The following is a 19,598-nucleotide window of genomic DNA, read 5'->3' on the forward strand; positions in this document are numbered from 1 at the left end:
CTGAAGTCCTTCTGAAATTTGGACAGTACGGATACTGCAAATCCACTAGCATATCAGTTGAATCTGTTCGGAGAAGGAGAGGTGAAAAGTCAAATTATCGATTTCAAAATATCGGAAAACATAAAATTCCATGGAATAGAATATGATTGTCAAGTATATGTTTTTTCTATAAGTAATATTGTTTTTAAGAGTATATTTGTCTTTTTTTTTTGTAAATTTGTTTTTTGGAAGTTGCCTATAAAAGCATGCAAACATTTCCGCAACAAGGCGTCACATGGACAAATAATCGTACTTGCAAGCAAACAACTATTTGAGGTGTACAAGGATTCGAATTTTCTGTTACAAAGAACATACAACAAGTGGGACATCATCAGTACAATATAGAAAACGGACAGGTATGTCCAATATGTATAAGCAATAATACGGTACATTTCCTCACAACACAAAATATAATATTATCAATGCAATTGTAGGGTAGACATATCCACACATACATACATGTAGGAACGAAATTAAGTATTTAGCATATAGCAGTAGGGCGCATTAGGCATAAACTTGTGCAAATAAACAAGGCCTTACATCTATTATCATCTCTGTGAGTAGATCATGGAATACTGCCTATGCTCATTCCTAAGGCGTGGGGACAGGACCTCAGATAATAATAGGATTTATTGCACAAGAGCATTGTTCGTAAGTGCTGGGGAGCGTGGTTTGTCCCGACTCCATTGCAGGAATGGTTCCCAGATGTCCCTAGGGCGGGAGGCAGTTGGCATGAGTTCCCAGTAGGTGCCCAGTTGGGTTTGGCCATATGTGACATCAGATAACCAGTCTGAAAATTTGGGTAAGGTTTTGCGTCCCCACTTCATGGCCACCTGTCGTTTAGCATATAACAGAAGTAAAGCATGCAATTTACGCTTCTTGGGGTCAGTGTGAACTACCCAACCAAGTATACCCAGGAGCTGGGACTGAGCATCCACTCTATGAAGTATTTGGTTAATGGCATCAAATATAGCAGACCAGTAACTCCCAAGAGATGGGCAGGTCCATGCTACGTGTAAGAAAGTACCCCCCACCGCGCCGCATTTCCAGCATCTATCATCTTCTCGAAGTCCCATTCTGTGGAGAGCAACCGGGGTACGGTAGAATCTGTGTATGAATTTAAAGTGTATTAGGCGAAGTTTATAATTAGGGGAGAACTCCGTTAATTGACTGCAACAGAAGGACCGCTGGTCCTCAGTGAGTGGAGTGTCCAGCTCCACAGATGTATAGAGTTAGGCACTATAATAGGACTTTGTTCTTGCATGGAGTTGTATAGGCGAGATACCAATTTTTTCGGGGATGCCCTCGCTAGAATGTTTTGGAGTGCGTGTAATCGCGGAGGCTCGTACGGAAACTGGTCACAGAGTGCTCTACAAGAGGATTTGAGTTTATGATATGAGAACATGTCAGTGAAAGACGCTTCCGCCTCGTCACCCGTGGTTTGTAGATCTCGAAATTTACCATCTGGTTACAGATCCGCAAATGTTCGCAATGACGTACCCATCAAGGACACTTCCCCACTGTTGGCTTCGAGACAAGGAAGCATAGGGTTCTGTTTGAGAGGGATAGCCGGAGCATAAAGGATGGAAAGACCAGCCTGTTTTTGCAGTTTGCGCCAGGTCCAGTGGAGCATGTTTGCTGTGTCCACATCCCTAAGTGGTCTCGGAGTACTTTGATAAAGTGCAACACCAAGGGGTAGCGGAGCCACCTCATCAAGCTCCACTGCCACGTGTGGCTGATAGGGCGTAGGGTAGACCCAAAAGTGAAGGAATTGGGCCTGCGCACATAGCGCATACAGGTGCATGTCAGGCGCTCCTAGTCCCCCCTGTCTAAGCGGAAGGGTAACCAACGCCCAGGATAGTCTAGCCTGTCCCCCTGCCCAGACCAGTGAAAGCAAATGAGGGCGTAAACCAGCAAAGAAATGTTTTGTTAGCGGGATCGGTACATTCACAAATAGGTAGAGGAAGTTCGGTAGGACTACCATTTTTGCAAGGGCAATACGGCCAGCTATGGAGAGGGGTAGTTTCGCCCATATCGCCACCTTACTCTCCAACCAGGCTACTGCCCTCCCGAAATTTAAGGTCCATAGAGCTTGCAAGTCACGGCTTATCCAGATACCCAAGTATTTTACCTCATCCGCCTCCCAGCGTAAAGGAAATTCAGCTTGCACCTCTAGAGTGTTATCAGTTAGGGGAAACATGACCGATTTGGTCCAGTTAATAGTAACTCCAGAAAGACCCCCGAACCTCACAAATCCACACAGCAGTGGGTCCAGAATTTCTTTTGGTTTCAGAACATATAGGGTGACATCATCAGCGTATAAGGAGATCAGTAAGCTGCGGGTGCTGAAGCTTATACCTCTCGCTGTGTGGTGTTGCCTAATCCTGGCCGCCAATGGCTCCATGGCAATCGCGAATAGCAGCGGGGATAAGGGGCATCCCTGCCTGGTGCCCCGAGATATGTCAAAGGGATCTGATATGAGGCCATTAACTCTTACCCTTGCTTTTGGCGCGGTATAGAGTAATCGTATTAATCCTATAAATAGCGGGCTAAATCCCATACGCTGTAAGATGGTAAACATATATGGCCACTCGAGGGAATCAAATGCTTTTGTGGCATCTAAAAAAACCACCGCAGCCTGCACATCAGGGTGCAGGTAGTGCAGAACCGAGAATATAGTTCTTAGGTTGTGTGAGGTGGCACAACCTGGAATGAACCCTAACTGATCCGGTAGGGCCACCATTGGGAGCAGTGGTTGTAGGCGGTCCGCGATTATTTTGGCAAAAATTTTCACATCCACGTTGATGAGGGACAGAGGGCTATAAGAATCCAGCGATTCACTGTCTTTGTCTGGTTTTAGAAGTGTAACAATGAAGGCCTCCCTCATCGATTCCAGCAAAATTCCTACCTCCTGAGCTTCCGCAAACACAGCATGCAGTTTTGGCGCAAGCTCTTCCACATATGTCTTGTAGAAAGCCGTAGTTAGGCCATCAGGACCTGGCACCTTATTCAAAGGTAGCCCTTTGATGACCTATATCTTGGGCTATAACAGGGATGTCCATGTATTTGCGGTGTGCATCGTTGAACCACACAAGGGCAATGGAATCTAAATATTGTGTGAGGGAGTCATGTGTCGACGTATGTGTAGATTTGTACAAGTTGGAGTAATATGCTGCGAATTCCTGCACAATTTCCTCCTGTCCTATGACAACCTTACCCTCCCGGTCAACTATTGTGTGAACATATATGGACGGGGTGTTAGTGTTTATGAGCCTAGCTAGGGTCCGACTTGGCCTGTCCCCTTCACCATATCTGCGGGCCTCAGCTTGCTTACCCAGAAATTTTAGTTCTCGTTCTGCCTCCTCAGTGAATTCTAACAGTTTATCTTTAATGCGCACAGCAAGATCGGGTGTGGGATCGGTACAGAATGACCGTTCCAAGTCCTTAAGCTCCAGTTGTATCGAATCAAGTGTGCCTCTAATTGCCTTTAATACACCTGCTTGAGGTGCTATGCACTGGCCTCTGATAAACACTTTAAATGCATCCCATAAGACAGATTCTGTAGATACAGATCCCGCATTGTTCTCAAAGTAGTCAGTGATATCTTTCCTGATCTCCTCAGTGAATGCTGAGTCGAGCAGTGCATGGGGCGGTAGGCGCGAGGTGAAGGCTCTGGCGGGGGCGCCCGGGATCCCAAGTTCTAATAGGCAAGGGGCGTGGTTCGACAATGAGCGAACCAGGTTTCGTACATTTATCGTCCAGGCAGCCACTGCGGGGGATACCAGCCAGAAGTCTAATCGGGACCAGGTCGCATGATGAGCTGATATACACGTTCCCTCTCTGATAGAAGGATGACCCGTTCTCCATATGTCTATCAGCGAGCCCTCTTTCATGATGTCCCGGAGACCCTGACTTGCGTGTGGGTGTAGTGGTTTGAGTGCACCTTTGCGGTCTAGTGCGTCATTGATCATTGCGTTGAAATCCCCACCCCAAATGACCGATGAGCAGTCCATTAGCATCACCTGAGCACAGACATTTCTAAAAAACTTTGGATCGTCTATGTTAGGGCCATATACCGCAGCTAACACCACTGGTTTACCGGAAAGGGTTCCGTGGAGCACAACATATCACACCTCAGCATCTCTAGACACCTTATGTTCCCTCCAGTCTAAGCCTTTACGTATTAGGATCGCCCCCCACGGGCATAATTGGAGTATATCGCGGAGTATGTAGAACCCCACCGTGAGTGTCTAAGTTTCGGCGAGGGATTGGAGTTTATGTGTGTTTCCTGTAAGAAGCACAGATCGATGTTATGCCTTTGCAGATATTCGTGCATTAGCCTCCCCTTCCTGCCATCACTTAAGTCTCTAATGTTCCATGTCAATATCTTTGTCACACCCATCAATTACCGGCAACAACATAGTATGCATACTTGAGTCCCCCTAGCATATGACACTGTGTATTAGAAGAAGCACACATGCATTTACAGTACTGAAAGTTTGCCCAACATCCCAACTTCCCAAACCACCCCCACGCCCACACCAACCCCCCAATTAGGTTGTGTCAAATCCCTCCCCGTAGCGCAAAGAGCGCAAATGCAACAATATTGGTAAACTGTGGGAGATACCCCGTGGAGGAGTGGCATCTTGAGCATACACCCCTACTAACGCTGGGTGGCTGCGATAACAGAAACTAACATGCTAGCACACGTATATATGCATAAATGTAAATAGCAAGCGATCAATCAGGGTATACACAGTGCGGTCAAATGCAATATCTATACTGTCACAGGCCCCCCCCTTAGTCCCCGCGCCACATCCAACACAAGAGAAAAGGTCAAGAGTTCCATACAGCGCTCACATGCACATGGCAAAGATTAACAAACCCCTCATTACAAGTGTCTCCAGAACCGGCAGCACGTGTTCAGTCATTATCGCTCATTCGATCCTCAAGTTCAGCACCAGGGGCAGGCGCTCTCTTTGACTTGGGCCCACAGATGTGCTTTGCAAATTTAAGAGCAGATGCAGCATCAGTAAAATAGTGTGTGGTTCCATCATGCGTAACCCTCAATTTCGCTGGGTACAATAGGAAGTACAGAATATCCGCTTGGTACAGCAAACGTTTGGCTGGAAGAAATTCTTTTTGCGCTGTCTGCACCAGCGACGTGAAGTCGGGATAAAATGATATGTTGTTCCCTTTATGTGTAATTTTCCCTTTCTCCCTAGCGAGCCTTAGGATCAAATCTCTGTCCTTATAATTCAATAATTTCGCTAAGATTGGTCTTGGTGTGGCGCCCACCGGTGGTTTTTTCCCCAGCACCCTATGTGCACGTTCAATGGTGAATACTGGCGAGAGGTGGGGGTCAAATAGTTCATGCAGCAGATCAGTAACGTAGACTTCCATCTTTCCGATCGCTGTGGTCTCCGGAATCCCTGTGATGCGCACATTGCATCTCCGAGAGCACGCTTCTAAATCATCCGCTGTAGCACAGAGGGCTTCAATCTTTTTCTCCATGTTCGTAATGTGTTGTTTCGTTTCACTTTGGAACTCGCAACATTCTGTGTGCCGGTTTCCGAGGCAGTCCAGACGCGTTTCATGCATCGCAACCTGGGATTTAACAGATTCCAACTGGGTCGTCATGGCTTCTAGTTTAGCGTCAATGCTTCTTAAACTCGACCGCACCTCCAGCATCAATGCCTTGACGTCTATGTCGTGCTCACCCCCTTGGAGTGTTGCATTTGGAGGTTCTGGGGTGGGGTCAGTTTGTCGTGCCTGGCGTTTTTGTTCAAATGCCAACTTTGGTTGGCGCATGTCACCCTTTCCCATATCGACTAGTGTGCCGTGGCGGGGGTTTATCACCTGGATATGGCTTGAGGCGAAGGGCTGGGCGCCTGTCCGTGGCTCCAAGGGTTGTATGCAGATGGAAGACCCCACCAGTGAGCTCGGCGATATAATCAGGGTCCCTCTGTGCACAGCGTATCCCTAAGGCATGCAATGAGGCTGAGGGCGCAGTATCGTGAGGGTCGTTGTTGTAGCGGTTTCTTTAAATATGTAGGCACAGCATCATGGCAAGGAGAGAAGGGGCTCAGTGTGACATGATTCGTGGAACCCCGGTGTAATTTCAAAAGGAGCAAGGGGGTCGGAGGACAGAGGGGGCCCTGGCACCAATTCCAGTGGAGGTCTGTCTCCCAATATTAAGCGGGCACACCTTTGCGCAGAACGAGATGACTTAGTGAGCTATCCGGCGTGGCCACGGCATTACCCTCGGCGGATTAGCAAGGTGCCATTTTTGCTCGCGGAGACCGGGGATCAGCTTAGCGTGTAATAACAGTGTAGTTAGCTCAATGCGATTGGAGGTCTTAAATTTCTTTAACGTGTCTGGAATGTTCCACCAGTCGGAAGGGCACGCTGCTGCCAGTGTCACAGGGCATATGGGACGACGGTACACAAGGCAGACTAGTGCAGGGTGGCCTCACGTGCCCGGCACAAAATGGCGGCACGCTGGTGCCGGCGTCCTCCTAGTGCACAGTCCTCTCCTGTATTTATGGCGCACTTTTGACTGGCGTCTGTGTCTGTATGGGCGGCTTAGCCACGCTTTTACCGCCGTGACCCACTTTGAAGTTTCCCGGGGTTTCCGACCTCAGCTCCCAGCTCCTTATCGTCTACGGGGCCGGCCCTTCAATCCCCGGCCTCAGGTGGAGAGCAGGCGCTCCGGCAGGGCTCCACAGCAATCGGTCAGCATCGCGGCAGTGCCTGGGCGAAGGTAAGGGACTCGTATCTCCTGGTTCAGGCTCGATGTGGCTCTCAGATTCACGCCGCCAGTGCCGCTTGACCTCTGCTACCCCTACGCTCGGGAAACAGCAACGTGCGTAGCAGTTTAGACAGGATTAATTAAGGATATATTGTACAGCCGGCGGAGCTCGCTTATTCAGTGGCCATTACGCTGCTTGGTCAGCCACGCCCCCTCCAAGAATATCTTTGTCTTTAATATTGTCTTTAGTATGTAAAACAAATTGTTTTTTAAATTATTTTAATGTGTTTTAGCTGATATATTACTTGTAGGTGTTAGTATGCTGACAACACTCAGCTTGTGATCTCTTTGTTAAATGACTCAGACCAAAACTTAGAGAAGTTCCAAGATGATCTGGTGGCCATCGCACATTGGATGGCGGCCAACCGCTTACAGCTGAACGTGTACAAATCCGACATTCTTCTTCTGGGTAGTAACATCCATTTATGAAGCAAGCGCTGGTGGCCTGCTGTGCTGAGAGCACCTGCATCGGCAGAGGAGACTGTAAAAAATCTGTGAGCCTGAGTTGACTGTGCTTTGACTTTTCAGGCACAGACAAAGTCAGTGGCTGGGGTATGTTTCAGGCTGCTACGTGGACTTAAGCTACTGCTCTGGTTCTTCGACGCCCAAACTCGCTAGTTCATAATCCAGTCTACTATACTTTCTAGACTGGATTACTGCAGTTCCCTGTCCTTGGGTGACCAACAAAGTAGGGATTCATCGCCTCCAGAGGGCATAAAACACTGCAGTTTGGACACTCTTCACCCTCTCCAAATCCTGCACCGTTTCCAACCTTCTACGTAAGCTCCACTGGCTTCCTGTGGAGAAGAGACTCCCCTTCAAGGTACTGTGCATCTCTCACAGAATTTTAAACTCCCAAGCTACCACCATTCTAGCCAATCTCCTCACTCCTTACATCTCTAACTGATTGTTGCGCTCCTCAAACCCACACCTAGCATGTATCCCCCTTGTCAGAAGAGCATGGACCGGAGGCCGGTCATTACGTGTTCTTGCTCCTGCCCTCTGGAATGCCCTTCCTGGTACCATCAAAAACATCCAGAACCATGGGGCTTTCCAGAAGGTACTAAAGACCTGTCTTTTTCCAGGATAAGCCCTCCACCATAGTCCTAGACACCTTAGACTTCTCTGTGCCTGGTCATTTTGGAATTAGCACTGGGACGCCCCGTTGCTGGGGCAGCCATGCGCTCTACAAATAATGTAACATAACTAAACAAATCATGTACTATAGTATGGTTGGTATAATTGTTATTAAGTATAAAAAATGTACTTTGTAATTGTGATTTTGTATTTGTTGATGTTATTAGTGACTTATAGTGCCATAGTGGGTTGTTGGGTTGGAGTGCATAGGTTGACAAATTCTTCAAATTATAAATAATATATATATTTTTTTAATTTGTTTTGATTGGAAATTATTTCTTTGTATTTTTTAAATGTTACATTATATTTTGAATTGAAAAATACATTTTAGATTTAGTTTAATTATTATTAGAACATTGGAATGTTGGCAGCTCCATTGAAGACAATGGAGTGCGCCATGCTTTTATTGGCCGGTTAAGGCCCGCAAAACAACATTCCAATGTTGTTTTCTAATGCCTTATTTAATTTTTTATTATTAATTAAATATTTAATTGATTGTTAATTATGTAAATAGTTTTATATCGATGTATGTAAGTTATATTTTAGGAATGCTTGTTGGGTTTGTAGGGATATAAGGTGGGACATTAATTAAGTTATAAGAAATTATTTTTTTATGAGCTTTTAATTGTTCATAAAAATATGTATTGATTGTTAGTTATGTAAATAGTTTAAAATTGTTTTATTTAAGTTATATTTTAGTTACAGGTTGCTGGGTTTGTAGGGGAACAGGGTGGGAAGTTGAATTAAATTAAGTGCATATTAATGTAATGCTCTGTTTTTAAAATTAAATAATATTTGATTATAAAGAAGTATATTATTTCTTAATTACTATGTATTTGTAAGGTTTTCTCAAAGACGCTGCCTCAGCATTTCCAAGAGTTTCACACTATTCTTTTTTCACACAAGACAAGCTGGGGTCAGGGTACAGAGGAAGGAAATTCCAGTCACTTCTAAAGTGGGAAACTCCAGAAGTTACTTTCACTTCAAAGCTAGCATCAGGTATAAATATTAGACCTCAAACCCACCTCTTCAGTACACCTCTCAACTTGTGAACGATAAAGATAGACTACTTTGCTGCTTTGCTTTACTGCTTTGCTGCTCTACTGCAAGAAGGACTGCTACTCTTCTGCCCTAATACTCTGCTGCCTGAGTGAGAAGGACTGGACCTGAATACAGGACGACCAGAGGGACTACAAGGGCTAATTGGCTGGCCTCCTGAGGGACAGAAAAGGCTCTAACCACCTTGAACCCTGCACTTGGTCTCTGCCAGCTGTGGGCCCAATTCACAAAGGTCTAAGTGCCTCATTACGAGTTTAGTGGTCCTCCAGCGCTGGCCCCACATGCCATCTGCTGGAGAACCGCCCATAGCCCTGGTGTGCCAGAGCGCCGTATTACAAGTTCATTCCAGGTTGGGTGGGTTGTGCTGCAATGGTCTCAAGGCCCTGTTAGGCCCCTTAGTTGCCTCTCCACCAACCTTTTCATGGCTGGCTCACCACCTTGAAAAGGTTGGTGGAAAGGCAACTCGAAATATGCATTGCAGTATTGCTGCGGCGCCGCGAGCATATTCCTGCCTCTGACCATTGTGCCACTGCCACAGGATCCTGGATCCCCGGCGGATGCAGTGGGCCTGTGGTGGTCCAACCACCGCACTCCTAATACTGCTGGCAGACCCACAGTGTGGCAATAGTAGGACCGCCACCAAGCGGTACTCGTAATAAGTCCCTACGTTTTGATCTGAAAATCTAAGACCCCAATTCACCAAGGTAAACTGAAGTCTAAGTTTACCCTTGTGAATTGGTCCCTCAGACTTCAGGTCTAAACTTAGACTTCAAGTCAAAGTTAACCTTTGTGAATCGGGCACTGTGAGTACTGCCCTTCAAGTGGTGCCACCCCAGTCCTCCATCCTTGGAAGTAGGCCTGAAGGTGCTCTATCAGCCCAGGTTGGCCCTAGTAGAGCCAAAGCCGTGCACAGCGGGGTCTTGCAGCCCCTCATTGGAATCGCTGTGCAATGCATCCCAGATTCAGGACCTCTCAGTTCAACAGAACAGCCTCAGCGCAACGCAACCTCTATGCAGGAACTCATATTACCGCCCATCAGCTTCTCGGAGCCACCGATGTGTGGTGCAGGATCTTCGTATTGCCATCCTGCAGCTCTTTGGAACAACTGCTTGGCAATACAACCTCGATGCAGGACTTTGTATCGCTGCTCTGCAGCTCCACAAACCACTGCTGCATAATGCACCCTAGACATGGGATCTCATAACGCTCCATAGCAAGAATTTAAGGTACTTTGTTCAGCAGGCATAACTGGGTCCCTGTACCCAGCCCGTGCTCCTTCAAGGTCAGTCTGAACTTGTGACGTTGCCCCGGTCTGGCATGACCAGATAACCACTGTTGGCGCTTTGTGCTTTTAGGCACTATTTTTATCTACATCTTTAAAATTGCATATTTCTGGTTTTTCTAATTGGATTTTTGTCATTTGGTCTTAAATTATTAATTAAATTGTACTCTAGTTTTCTAAATTAGAGTTGGGTTTGTCTTCTGTTGTGGTTTCACTTTATTGAAGTTTGATGTGAGGCATAAATACTTTACACATTGCATCTAAGTTAAGGCTGACTACCTTTGTGCCAAGCTACCAGAGGGTTGAGCACAGATTGATTTGGTGTTTGCTTGTGGCTTCACCCTGACAAGGGAGCGTTGTGATTGATTTAAGGGAGGGGAGGGAAGCTGCCTGCTTCTTGAAGAAGCAGGACCCGGCTGGCGAAAAGGTAGGTTTAAATATATGGTTTTATTATTCATTAAATTAACACAGCGCAACTCCCTCTCCCCGGTCGACCCCCTCCACAATACCAACCAGTGAGACATGCCAGCCGCGCCTGCCACCTTTAGCAAAAGGGGTGTCATGTTGTCCCCTGCAGTTCATAAAACATTGGGGCATATTTACAATAAAGTGGCGAAGCATGTCGTTATGACAAGAAGGCTAACAACACGCTCTGTCACTTTAGAAATGCAGGCAGGGCTGCACCATATTTACTAGATTATGGTGCAGCCCTGCAAGTCCCCCTGCGCTGACACTAACTTTAGCTGCCTAGTGCCAATGCAGGCACCCTTGAACCATAGTGCAAAGGTGCCCCTGTTGAGGGGAAGATTGTTTATGTGCAGGAAGGCCCCCCTTCCTGCACATAAACAATATTTAAATGCAGTTTTGTAACTTCAATGCGTGCTGCTTAATGCAGCACACATAGAAGTTGTAAAACAGCATTTTTTTAAAATAATTGTTTATGTGCAGGAAGGTGGACCTTCCTCCACATAAACAATCATAGGCAATTTGCTGTTTCTATGTGTGTTGCACAAGGCAGCACACATGGAAACAGCATAAACGAGGAGAAAAGAAGCAGTTATCCTCTTTTCGCCTCTTTAAGACTAGGTTGTCCCTGCTCTTAATGTTGGTGCTGCCTCCTATTTAGGCTGGCCTTGTAAATAGGAGGGAGCACCAAAATCAATGGGAGTTGCAGTGGAACGCCTACCGCAAGACCCATCGTCCTTCCCTTTCACGCTAAATACAGCGTGGAAGGGTGCCTTTTTTACATGCCTTGTAAATAATGCGAGGCCCCTATCGCCATCGCAACGTCACTGAAAGTGAGGTTGTGGTGGCTTTAGGGGCTTCTAAATATGCCAAATATGCCCCCTTGTTGTTTACAATAGACTTGTCATGAAAAGAACTTGTATCTGTATCAGTAAACTGTAAAAATGTAACAAATGCTTTTAAAGCAGAGAAATCCAGAAACAGCACAGCTTCTCATTTGTATGATAAATGCATTACATAATATTTTAGAAAAAAATATATATTTATAAAATATATACTGACAAAAAGAAATCTCTTCATTGTATTTGAAAAGAAACAGTTCTTCCTCACAATTCCCTTAGGTGTACCCATATTTAAAGTCTTCCTGCTATGTACAGATGTGTTATCTCCTGGCCCTTTGGAAGACATAGCCAAGGCACTTTGAGAATCTACAATATGTTAGATAGCGTTTAAAAGATTTTAAAACAGAAAACACAGGGCCTAGTTACAATGTTGAGGTCCCAACACCCTGATTACAATGCGACTGCACATGGTATGGTGTATATGGGAGCTTTTGCTCTGGCCGTATACCGGCCGTAGCCCAAGCTCCCAAAGATAAATGGGATAATGTGCTCATCCCTGTACTGCTTGGCAGGCACCTCAGGGTAACTGCCACACGGATTTGCTTGCCACACGGTGCTGGGATTAACAGGGTGCCATCATCGGTGCCCACTCAGCCCCCAACCGGAGGCTGCAGGGTGAAAGGGGCCCTGCTAGGGGTCGCCAGTGTCGGTTTGTGACAGGCTTTCCATGTCACAAAGCCCGACATGGAAAGCCTGTCAGAAACCGACATCGTAATCGCTACAGCAGAAATGCCGTCCACAGGGATTACGGGCAGGCCTCCAACTGGCTGTCGGGCTCAAACCAGCTGAAGTGTGCGCCCGGTTTCACTTTCTACCGCCTGCATTGTAATGCGGCAGTCAAACCTGAACCCGCGATGAGACTTGGATAGCCTCCGTCCTGCGGTAGGAGGCTTTCCGACTCTCATCGTAATTAGGCCCACAGTGCTGAGTTGAATACATTTTTATTAAGGTATAAAAAATTCATGTAACAGTAAAAACAGCTCTTTGGAAAAAAGTGAGAGAACAGAGGGAATAGGGTAATGTAATGTCAAATCGCATTTTTCGTGTCTTAGGTGTGTGAATAAGAAAGTAAATTTATTGTGAAATAAAATGGCAGTAGGCGAACAGATAAAATCTAGTACCATTGCTATGGTGAGTTCATAGTCAATTCAATTATTAGCTTTGTTGATTGTAAGAGTCACCTGGATAAAGAAACAATGAGTGGGTAATATGAACTATATTGGGTATTTTGACACAGTCAGTATCATTTACGAAGAAGTTCAAGAGCTTAAAATGACAGTGGGCCTGATTCACAGAATGAACTTAAGACTCAATCCTAAACTTACTACCATTTTGGTATTCACAGAATGCACTTACTACTTTTGGCATTCACAGAATGAACTTACTACTTTTGGTATTCACAGAAGTTAAGATTTTGTCTTAAGTCTGTCTTAAGTCTGTCTTAAGTCTGTCTTAAGACTAACTTAAGACAAAATCCTAACTTCTGTGAATACCAAAAGTAGTAAGTTCATTCTGTGAATGCCAAAAGTAGTAAATGCATTCTTTGAATACCAAAATAGTAGTAAGTTTAGGATTCAGTCTTAAATTCATTCTGTGAATCGGGCCCAACGAGCTTAGTGTATAAGTCATTAACACCAGTTGGAGATGAGAGTCATTTGAACAGGAACACTGTTATTGAAAGCTCTACCTCCTTGAGGAGGTCATGTGATGGTCAATATCTATTAATCTGGAATGAATCCTGTAGATTCAACAGAGTCCCACCTTTACCTTTAGATGGGTTTTTGACTTATTTCCATCACCCAGAGGTTTGCTGCACTGCAATCATTTTAAGCAGGTCTAGAAGAGGGTAGTTGGTTTCCCAGTGATTGTTGTTCCTGCTGACGAAGAATAGGAGTAGTGCCTGTAGTAAAGTTGTACTGGTGGGAGCAACTATGTCAGCGATGCATACTATGGACCAGAAGACTCCTAATTTGGGTCAGAATAGTAGCATATGTTCTAAATGGGAAACATGAAAAAACAGAGAGGGAGGGAGAGTATCACTGATGGATTCGTACTCCCTATACAAGTGACATAAACAAAGAGAATCCACCTAGTAATGTATGGAAGTGTTCCTCTCAGTGGTGTGGAGCACTTAGTGTTTCCTAAAATACCACTCACACACCAAAAGGACCCTTTGTGTCATGCTTCATCATAGGGGTCTTCGCACCCCTCTACGGGATGCGGCGTGCTGCGACCTACGACTACGCGGGAGCACTTATAATGGACTATGTATGGTGCATGTGAGGGTATTATATGTGAGTGAGTGGTGGGATGAGTGAAAAGTTAAAAAGTACCTGGCTCGTAGGACTCTGAAATTTTTTTTATTAGGTCCCCGGGCTGGTGCTGTTAAAAGACGTGGAGTGCAAGGTGTTAAATGTAGTGATTATGTACATCACCTCATGTGTGCATCGGCATGTTTCGGAGACAAGGCTCCTTCTTCAGGACCGGGTGCACAACTTCCCCACCTTACTCACGTTTCACTACACAAAAGAATAATGTGTATTTACAAAAAAGTGAAAAATTATATATATGTGTATAATCTATAGGTTACAATGTACCTACAGTAGTAATGCTCAAGAAAATGCGAATTGCAGTATTTGTCTTTATAATTTTGTAAGCATCATGAGCCTCCTGAACGTCTGGGGTGATATTTGCCAATCTGCAATGAACTCAGTGGGAGTTCCGATCCATGTTGCCCCATAAGCGGCATTCCAGCGGAGCCGCGTATGGGGCAACATGGATCAGAACTCCCACTGAGTTCACTGCAGATTGGCAATTATCACCCCAGACGTTCAGGAGTCTCATGATGCTTACAACATTATAAAGACAAATACTGCAATTCGTATTTTCTTGAGCATTACCGCTGTAGGTACATTGTAACCTATAGATTATACACATATATATAATTTTTCACTTTTTTGTAAATACACATTATTCTTTTGTGTAGTGAAACGTGAGTAAGGTGGGGAAGTTGTACACCCCGTCCTGAAGAAGGAGCCTTGTCTCCGAAACATGTCGATGCACACATGAGGTGATGTACATAATCACTACATTTAACACCTCGCACTCCACTTCTTTTAACAGCACCAGCCCAGGGACCTAATAAAAAAATTTCCAGAGTCCTACGAGCCAGGAACTTTTTAACTTTTCACTCATCCCACCACTCACTCACATATAATACCCTCGCATGCACCATACATAGTCCATTATAAGTGCTCCCGCGTATTCGTAGGTCGCAGCACGCCGCATCCCGTAGAGGGGTGCGAAGACCCCTATGATGAAGCATGACACCAAGGGTCCTTTTGGTGTGTGAGGGGTATTTTAAGAAACACTAAGTGCTCCAAACCACTGTGAGGAACACTTCCATACATTACTAGGTGGATTCTCTTTCTAAATGGGAAACATCCTTTACCCCACAGTCAAAACCATGCAGTGCCTTTACAACATGAGCACTACAACGACTGCAATGTTACCATGTGTTCTTTTAGCACGCCAGTCGATACAACAACTTGCTTTAGGGAATGCAGTGTTGGACTGGTGTTGAAGTTTAAGTCCATCACCTTCCCTACTGATACACAGACTCAAGTTGAAATAGTAATTTATACTATTTCAAAGTCCAGTGCTCCCCAAAGCAAGTAGTTGTAACGACTTGCGTGATAATAGAACGCTTGGTAACAATGCAGTCATTGTTTAGACTGCATTGTTAAGGCATGCATTTTTTAGGCATGCGTTGTTCTGGCTTACAACCGTTTCTAAATTGGTGTTATCTTTTTCGCAAAACCAACATTTCTTACTAGGTAGGAAACTAGTGTTGTACAATATCGAGCAGGACCATAGGGATCTGTGTAGAACAACAGAGAAGGTTTGTGATAAAGAAGCAGATTTGGCTCTTTTCATATAGATTATTTAGGGTCACTCAGTAGCTGTACATTTAGTAATTTGGCCAGGATTCATAAGGATTTGATTTTGTGTGTTCCAGTATATTCTTTGAATTTTCTTTTAAATCATCGATGTTGAGTGAGTGTTACAATTCAGGGTATCGAAATATGGAAAATGCCCAGCTGATATGTTCTGGTGGAACTTAATTTCAGGGAGTATATGTAGAACATGTGATGTGGTCTCATGTAGTTTTTTCTCTCATGTTGTCTGGACCATATCTTGATTGAAGGCTTTTAAAGGGCCTTGGGAATCTTTATCAAAAAGTTGGCATATAGAGTAGATGAGGTGGCTCCTCTAAGATTTCCAGAAGGTTTGCAGATCGGTAATTTGGATATCTGCACTGAAACATAAGATGTTGGTTAGCCATTGTGTTTTATGTACAGCTATCCATTTTGGTGGCTATGAATAATTTGTAAGGTAATTAGAAGGATAGCAGCTGAGGATGTGACTCCTATGCTGATAATTGGATGAAATAATGAGAAAGGGATAGGATCTAATAATGAGTTTTCAAGTTTCACCCAGGGTGAATTCAGCTAGTCTGTGGGAGAGGAAAGGAGGGGAAAGTGATCAGGACTGGGCTTGCGCTAGCCTAAGGTCTATATATTAGGTTTTAACATTAGCGAAGTTGAGACTTCCCATGTGCTTTAGCAGCTGTGGACTGGCTTGTGATATATTTGGATTCTTACCTTTCCATAGGAAAGACTTAACAAGTTTATCAAGTTCTCTAAAAGAAAGGGGAGACTTTTAGTGGCAGCATTTTTGAGGATAATTGGAGGTAGCATCATATTGATGGTGTAGAGGCAGCACCACAGTGATAGGTTAAGAGCTGAAGGAGCAATTACATATTTTATCTCTGATGTCATTCAAGACTTTGTTTTGGGAGTCAAGAACATATTGAGTTTATTTGGGGATAGGATGCCTAGATTTGTGATCTGATTGGGACACCATTTGAAGTTGCAGTTGGTAAACTTAATGCGGTTAAGGGGAATATATTAGTTTTATAAGTTTGTTTCCTGAGATTGATTAGTATTGTTTGATCTCGTACAAAAGGCTGGGGATGGACAGTTTTGGGTTGTTTATCAGACAGACTGACCATGTCTTACAGTCTATGTTCATTGATGAAATGGGACTGTAATTTTTTGTTTCTTGATGGTCTTTACCTTTTTGTGTGTTAATAATATATGTGCTTCCATAGATGAGTCAGAAGGTGGGGAGGAGTTTGTAAAATGGCCAAAGAGTTGCTGGAGCTTAGCGGGTACGATCTCAATGATGTTACATAGCAGAATTTCAGATGGAAAGCCATCGGCCCAGAAGTTTAATTTTCTTCATTTCGTTCAATGTAATAATTTTTTATGAGTGGATAATAATTGAACTTTACAAATGGTTGAGGAAATTTAAATATGTTTGCTAAAAATGTAATTAATTCTACTGTGCTGGGTTGTTTTTGCAATTATAAAGATCCTTATACATTTATGCAATTTCTTTTACTTTTGTTTTAAGTTGTCTATCTTTCAAATAGCAATTATTTTTGATTACGCCTTTTTGGCATTAAGTGTTTGCCAAAACGTTTTCCCTTTTTTTGCTGCCAATGTGGTATTTGGATTTTATACTCAGGATAATGTGATTGACTGCAGAGGTACATTACTTGTTGAATTCCGTTTTCAGTTTTAAAGTTTTGTGTGAGTGGTGTTTAGATTATCTTGGATGTATTGATATTTGAAGACTTTGATCTATCTAAGTGGACCTCCTGATTCTTTTGTGTCTTCTTTTTTCTTCTTGGCAGCCAGTCTGATCCTTTTGCCTCATAGTCTTGTTTGTATGTGTCCCATTAGGTCTCTGTCGAAATTGTCTCTGAGACATTGTTGATAAAGAACTCTTCAGGGAGGGCTAAGATATGTGTTATGTTATTTCAGTCATTCAGAAGTCTAATATTGAGTCGCCATCTAGGGGAGGTGTTTTTGATTGACCTGTTCTCCAGAATTATTGAGATCAATGCGTGGTCAGAATATTTTATGAACATTTATGAATATTTTGATTGAATATGCTATTAAACAAAAAGGTATCCAATATTTTCAAACAAATGAATTGAGGTAGTTCCAATATTAGAATGATCTGTGGAACTCATTGAAATAACACAATTTATTGATTATTTACATTGCCTCTCTCAACCATTTCTAATGTTACAATGTTTGCATGAATTCTCCGTTTTGCATCTGAAATGCACCAACCACTTATTTCTCTGTGATACAACAGACATTCCTTCCTGTTCAGAGTATGAACTCATTCAGTTCCCTCTGAGAATGAGAGACTGGCTGAAGAATGTCTTGGTGCAGCTCTACGAGAGTGACCTGGATGCGTCTGGAATTCTGACTGAAAAACAGAGGAACAAGGTGAGCATGTTTGATGAAACAAGCCTGAACCACAAACGTTTCCACAAAAAGCTGTACATTTTGTCTCCTGGTGTTCACACGTTTGAAGTGCATTTGTGACTATTTTCCAATTCACAGATTGCAAAAAAAACTAAGTTAATGTGTATACTGCTGCAGACAAAATACCTTATTGCTTCACGCCCATGTCTCCAATAGAGGCTGGTAATCCTGTGCTAAGGAGTTATTTCGGACCTCTCCTATATATAGATATATTAGCTGCTAAACGGAGCAAAATCACCAGGGAAATAACGTGGGAGAAAGAAAAATTGGAGTGGGCATTGTGCCCAGAAGTACAGATTTCCCGGAAGTTCCTTTATTCCTCAGGGCATTTGCATGCTTCAACCTCGAATCTCTGCTAATTTTGCACCCACAGAGTATAAAAGATCCGCAGTACTGTTGATCCTGGGGAGCTCCTAATGAGACCCACAGCAGTACTATTTTCTGCAATTCAAAAATAGTCTGATCCTTATATTTATATTCTTATAGTCATAACTGAAAACCTGTATATTGCAATCGTAGAAACATCCCTTATGTTATGGATAGGATGATACGTATGGCCAGGCAGGATCTGTCAGTTTGTCTTAATGGATGGTAAAGGTTAGCAAGGTTAGCATATGTTCCACCCTCCAAACGAACCACCCTTACTGACTTCAAAGAAACCTTCCAACAGACTATGAGAAGTCCCCAATTGCCTCTACTGAGCATACCTTCTTCTTGCCCTGCTGAGCCGGTTGATGGCAAAAACTTTCTGCCACAGTTTGAATATTGTTCATTTTGCAATGGAGATGCATCTCTGCACATGTACCTCTTCCAAAATTTACTCCAACTCCAATGCTCACTGCAGAATTTTCCATGTGATTTGATTTCCATACAAGGAAGTAGCCTAACAGGTGCCAACACGTGATAGAAATAAAAAAAGACTTAGATTCATGTTATGCAGATGTTTTTAAATCAGGTATCTTACTGTGCTCTTTAACGCAGCCTTAGTTTTCCCTTTCCACCTCTCTGCCCAATCATAGGTATCCAAATTCTCTCTCATCTGAGATGAACTTCCCTGTCCCTTTCGAGGAGCCACACCCTTTTGTGCTACATAAATTGTACATTTCCCAGCTCATTATTTTTCAAGCATTTTATTTTTCCACTTTATTGTTTTTTCCTGCAAAGGCACACACTTACTGAGAGCAAGAAAATAAATACAATTAAATTGAATTTAGATACAGGCTTTTTCAGTCAATAACATTTTATAAACAAGTAGGGACTACTTTAATGACATAGACATACACATAAGGTAAGTAAAAGTAGATAAATGTTTGTTCAGGTATGTACATTAATATACAGTAGTCGTCCTTTGAGATGGCACTAAACAAGAATCAATAAATATATGGCAAGGTACTATCCTGCAGGAACTGGGAAGAGGCAGGTATTCACACAGTGGAAGATCAAATGCATGACAGACAACTAAAATTATAGGAGGTGTTTGCATCAGAATTTAATCT

At 43.6% G+C, this 19,598-nt stretch overlaps 1 protein-coding gene across 1 annotated transcript in view; it reads left to right on the top strand.

The window, feature by feature from the left end:
- The window catches only part of LOC144819696 (uncharacterized), a 287,938-nt gene that overhangs the window by 190,706 nt on the left and 77,634 nt on the right, over window positions 1-19,598 (top strand). Inside the window, exon 8 of the mRNA XM_078677488.1 lies at window positions 17,927-18,063. Within this exon, the coding sequence (XP_078533614.1) occupies window positions 17,927-18,063 (137 nt within the window). The remainder of the gene's footprint in view (window positions 1-17,926; window positions 18,064-19,598) is intronic.

This window comes from Lissotriton helveticus, chromosome 2_1, assembly GCF_964261635.1.
Source record: "Lissotriton helveticus chromosome 2_1, aLisHel1.1, whole genome shotgun sequence".
NCBI lineage: Eukaryota > Metazoa > Chordata > Amphibia > Caudata > Salamandridae > Lissotriton > Lissotriton helveticus.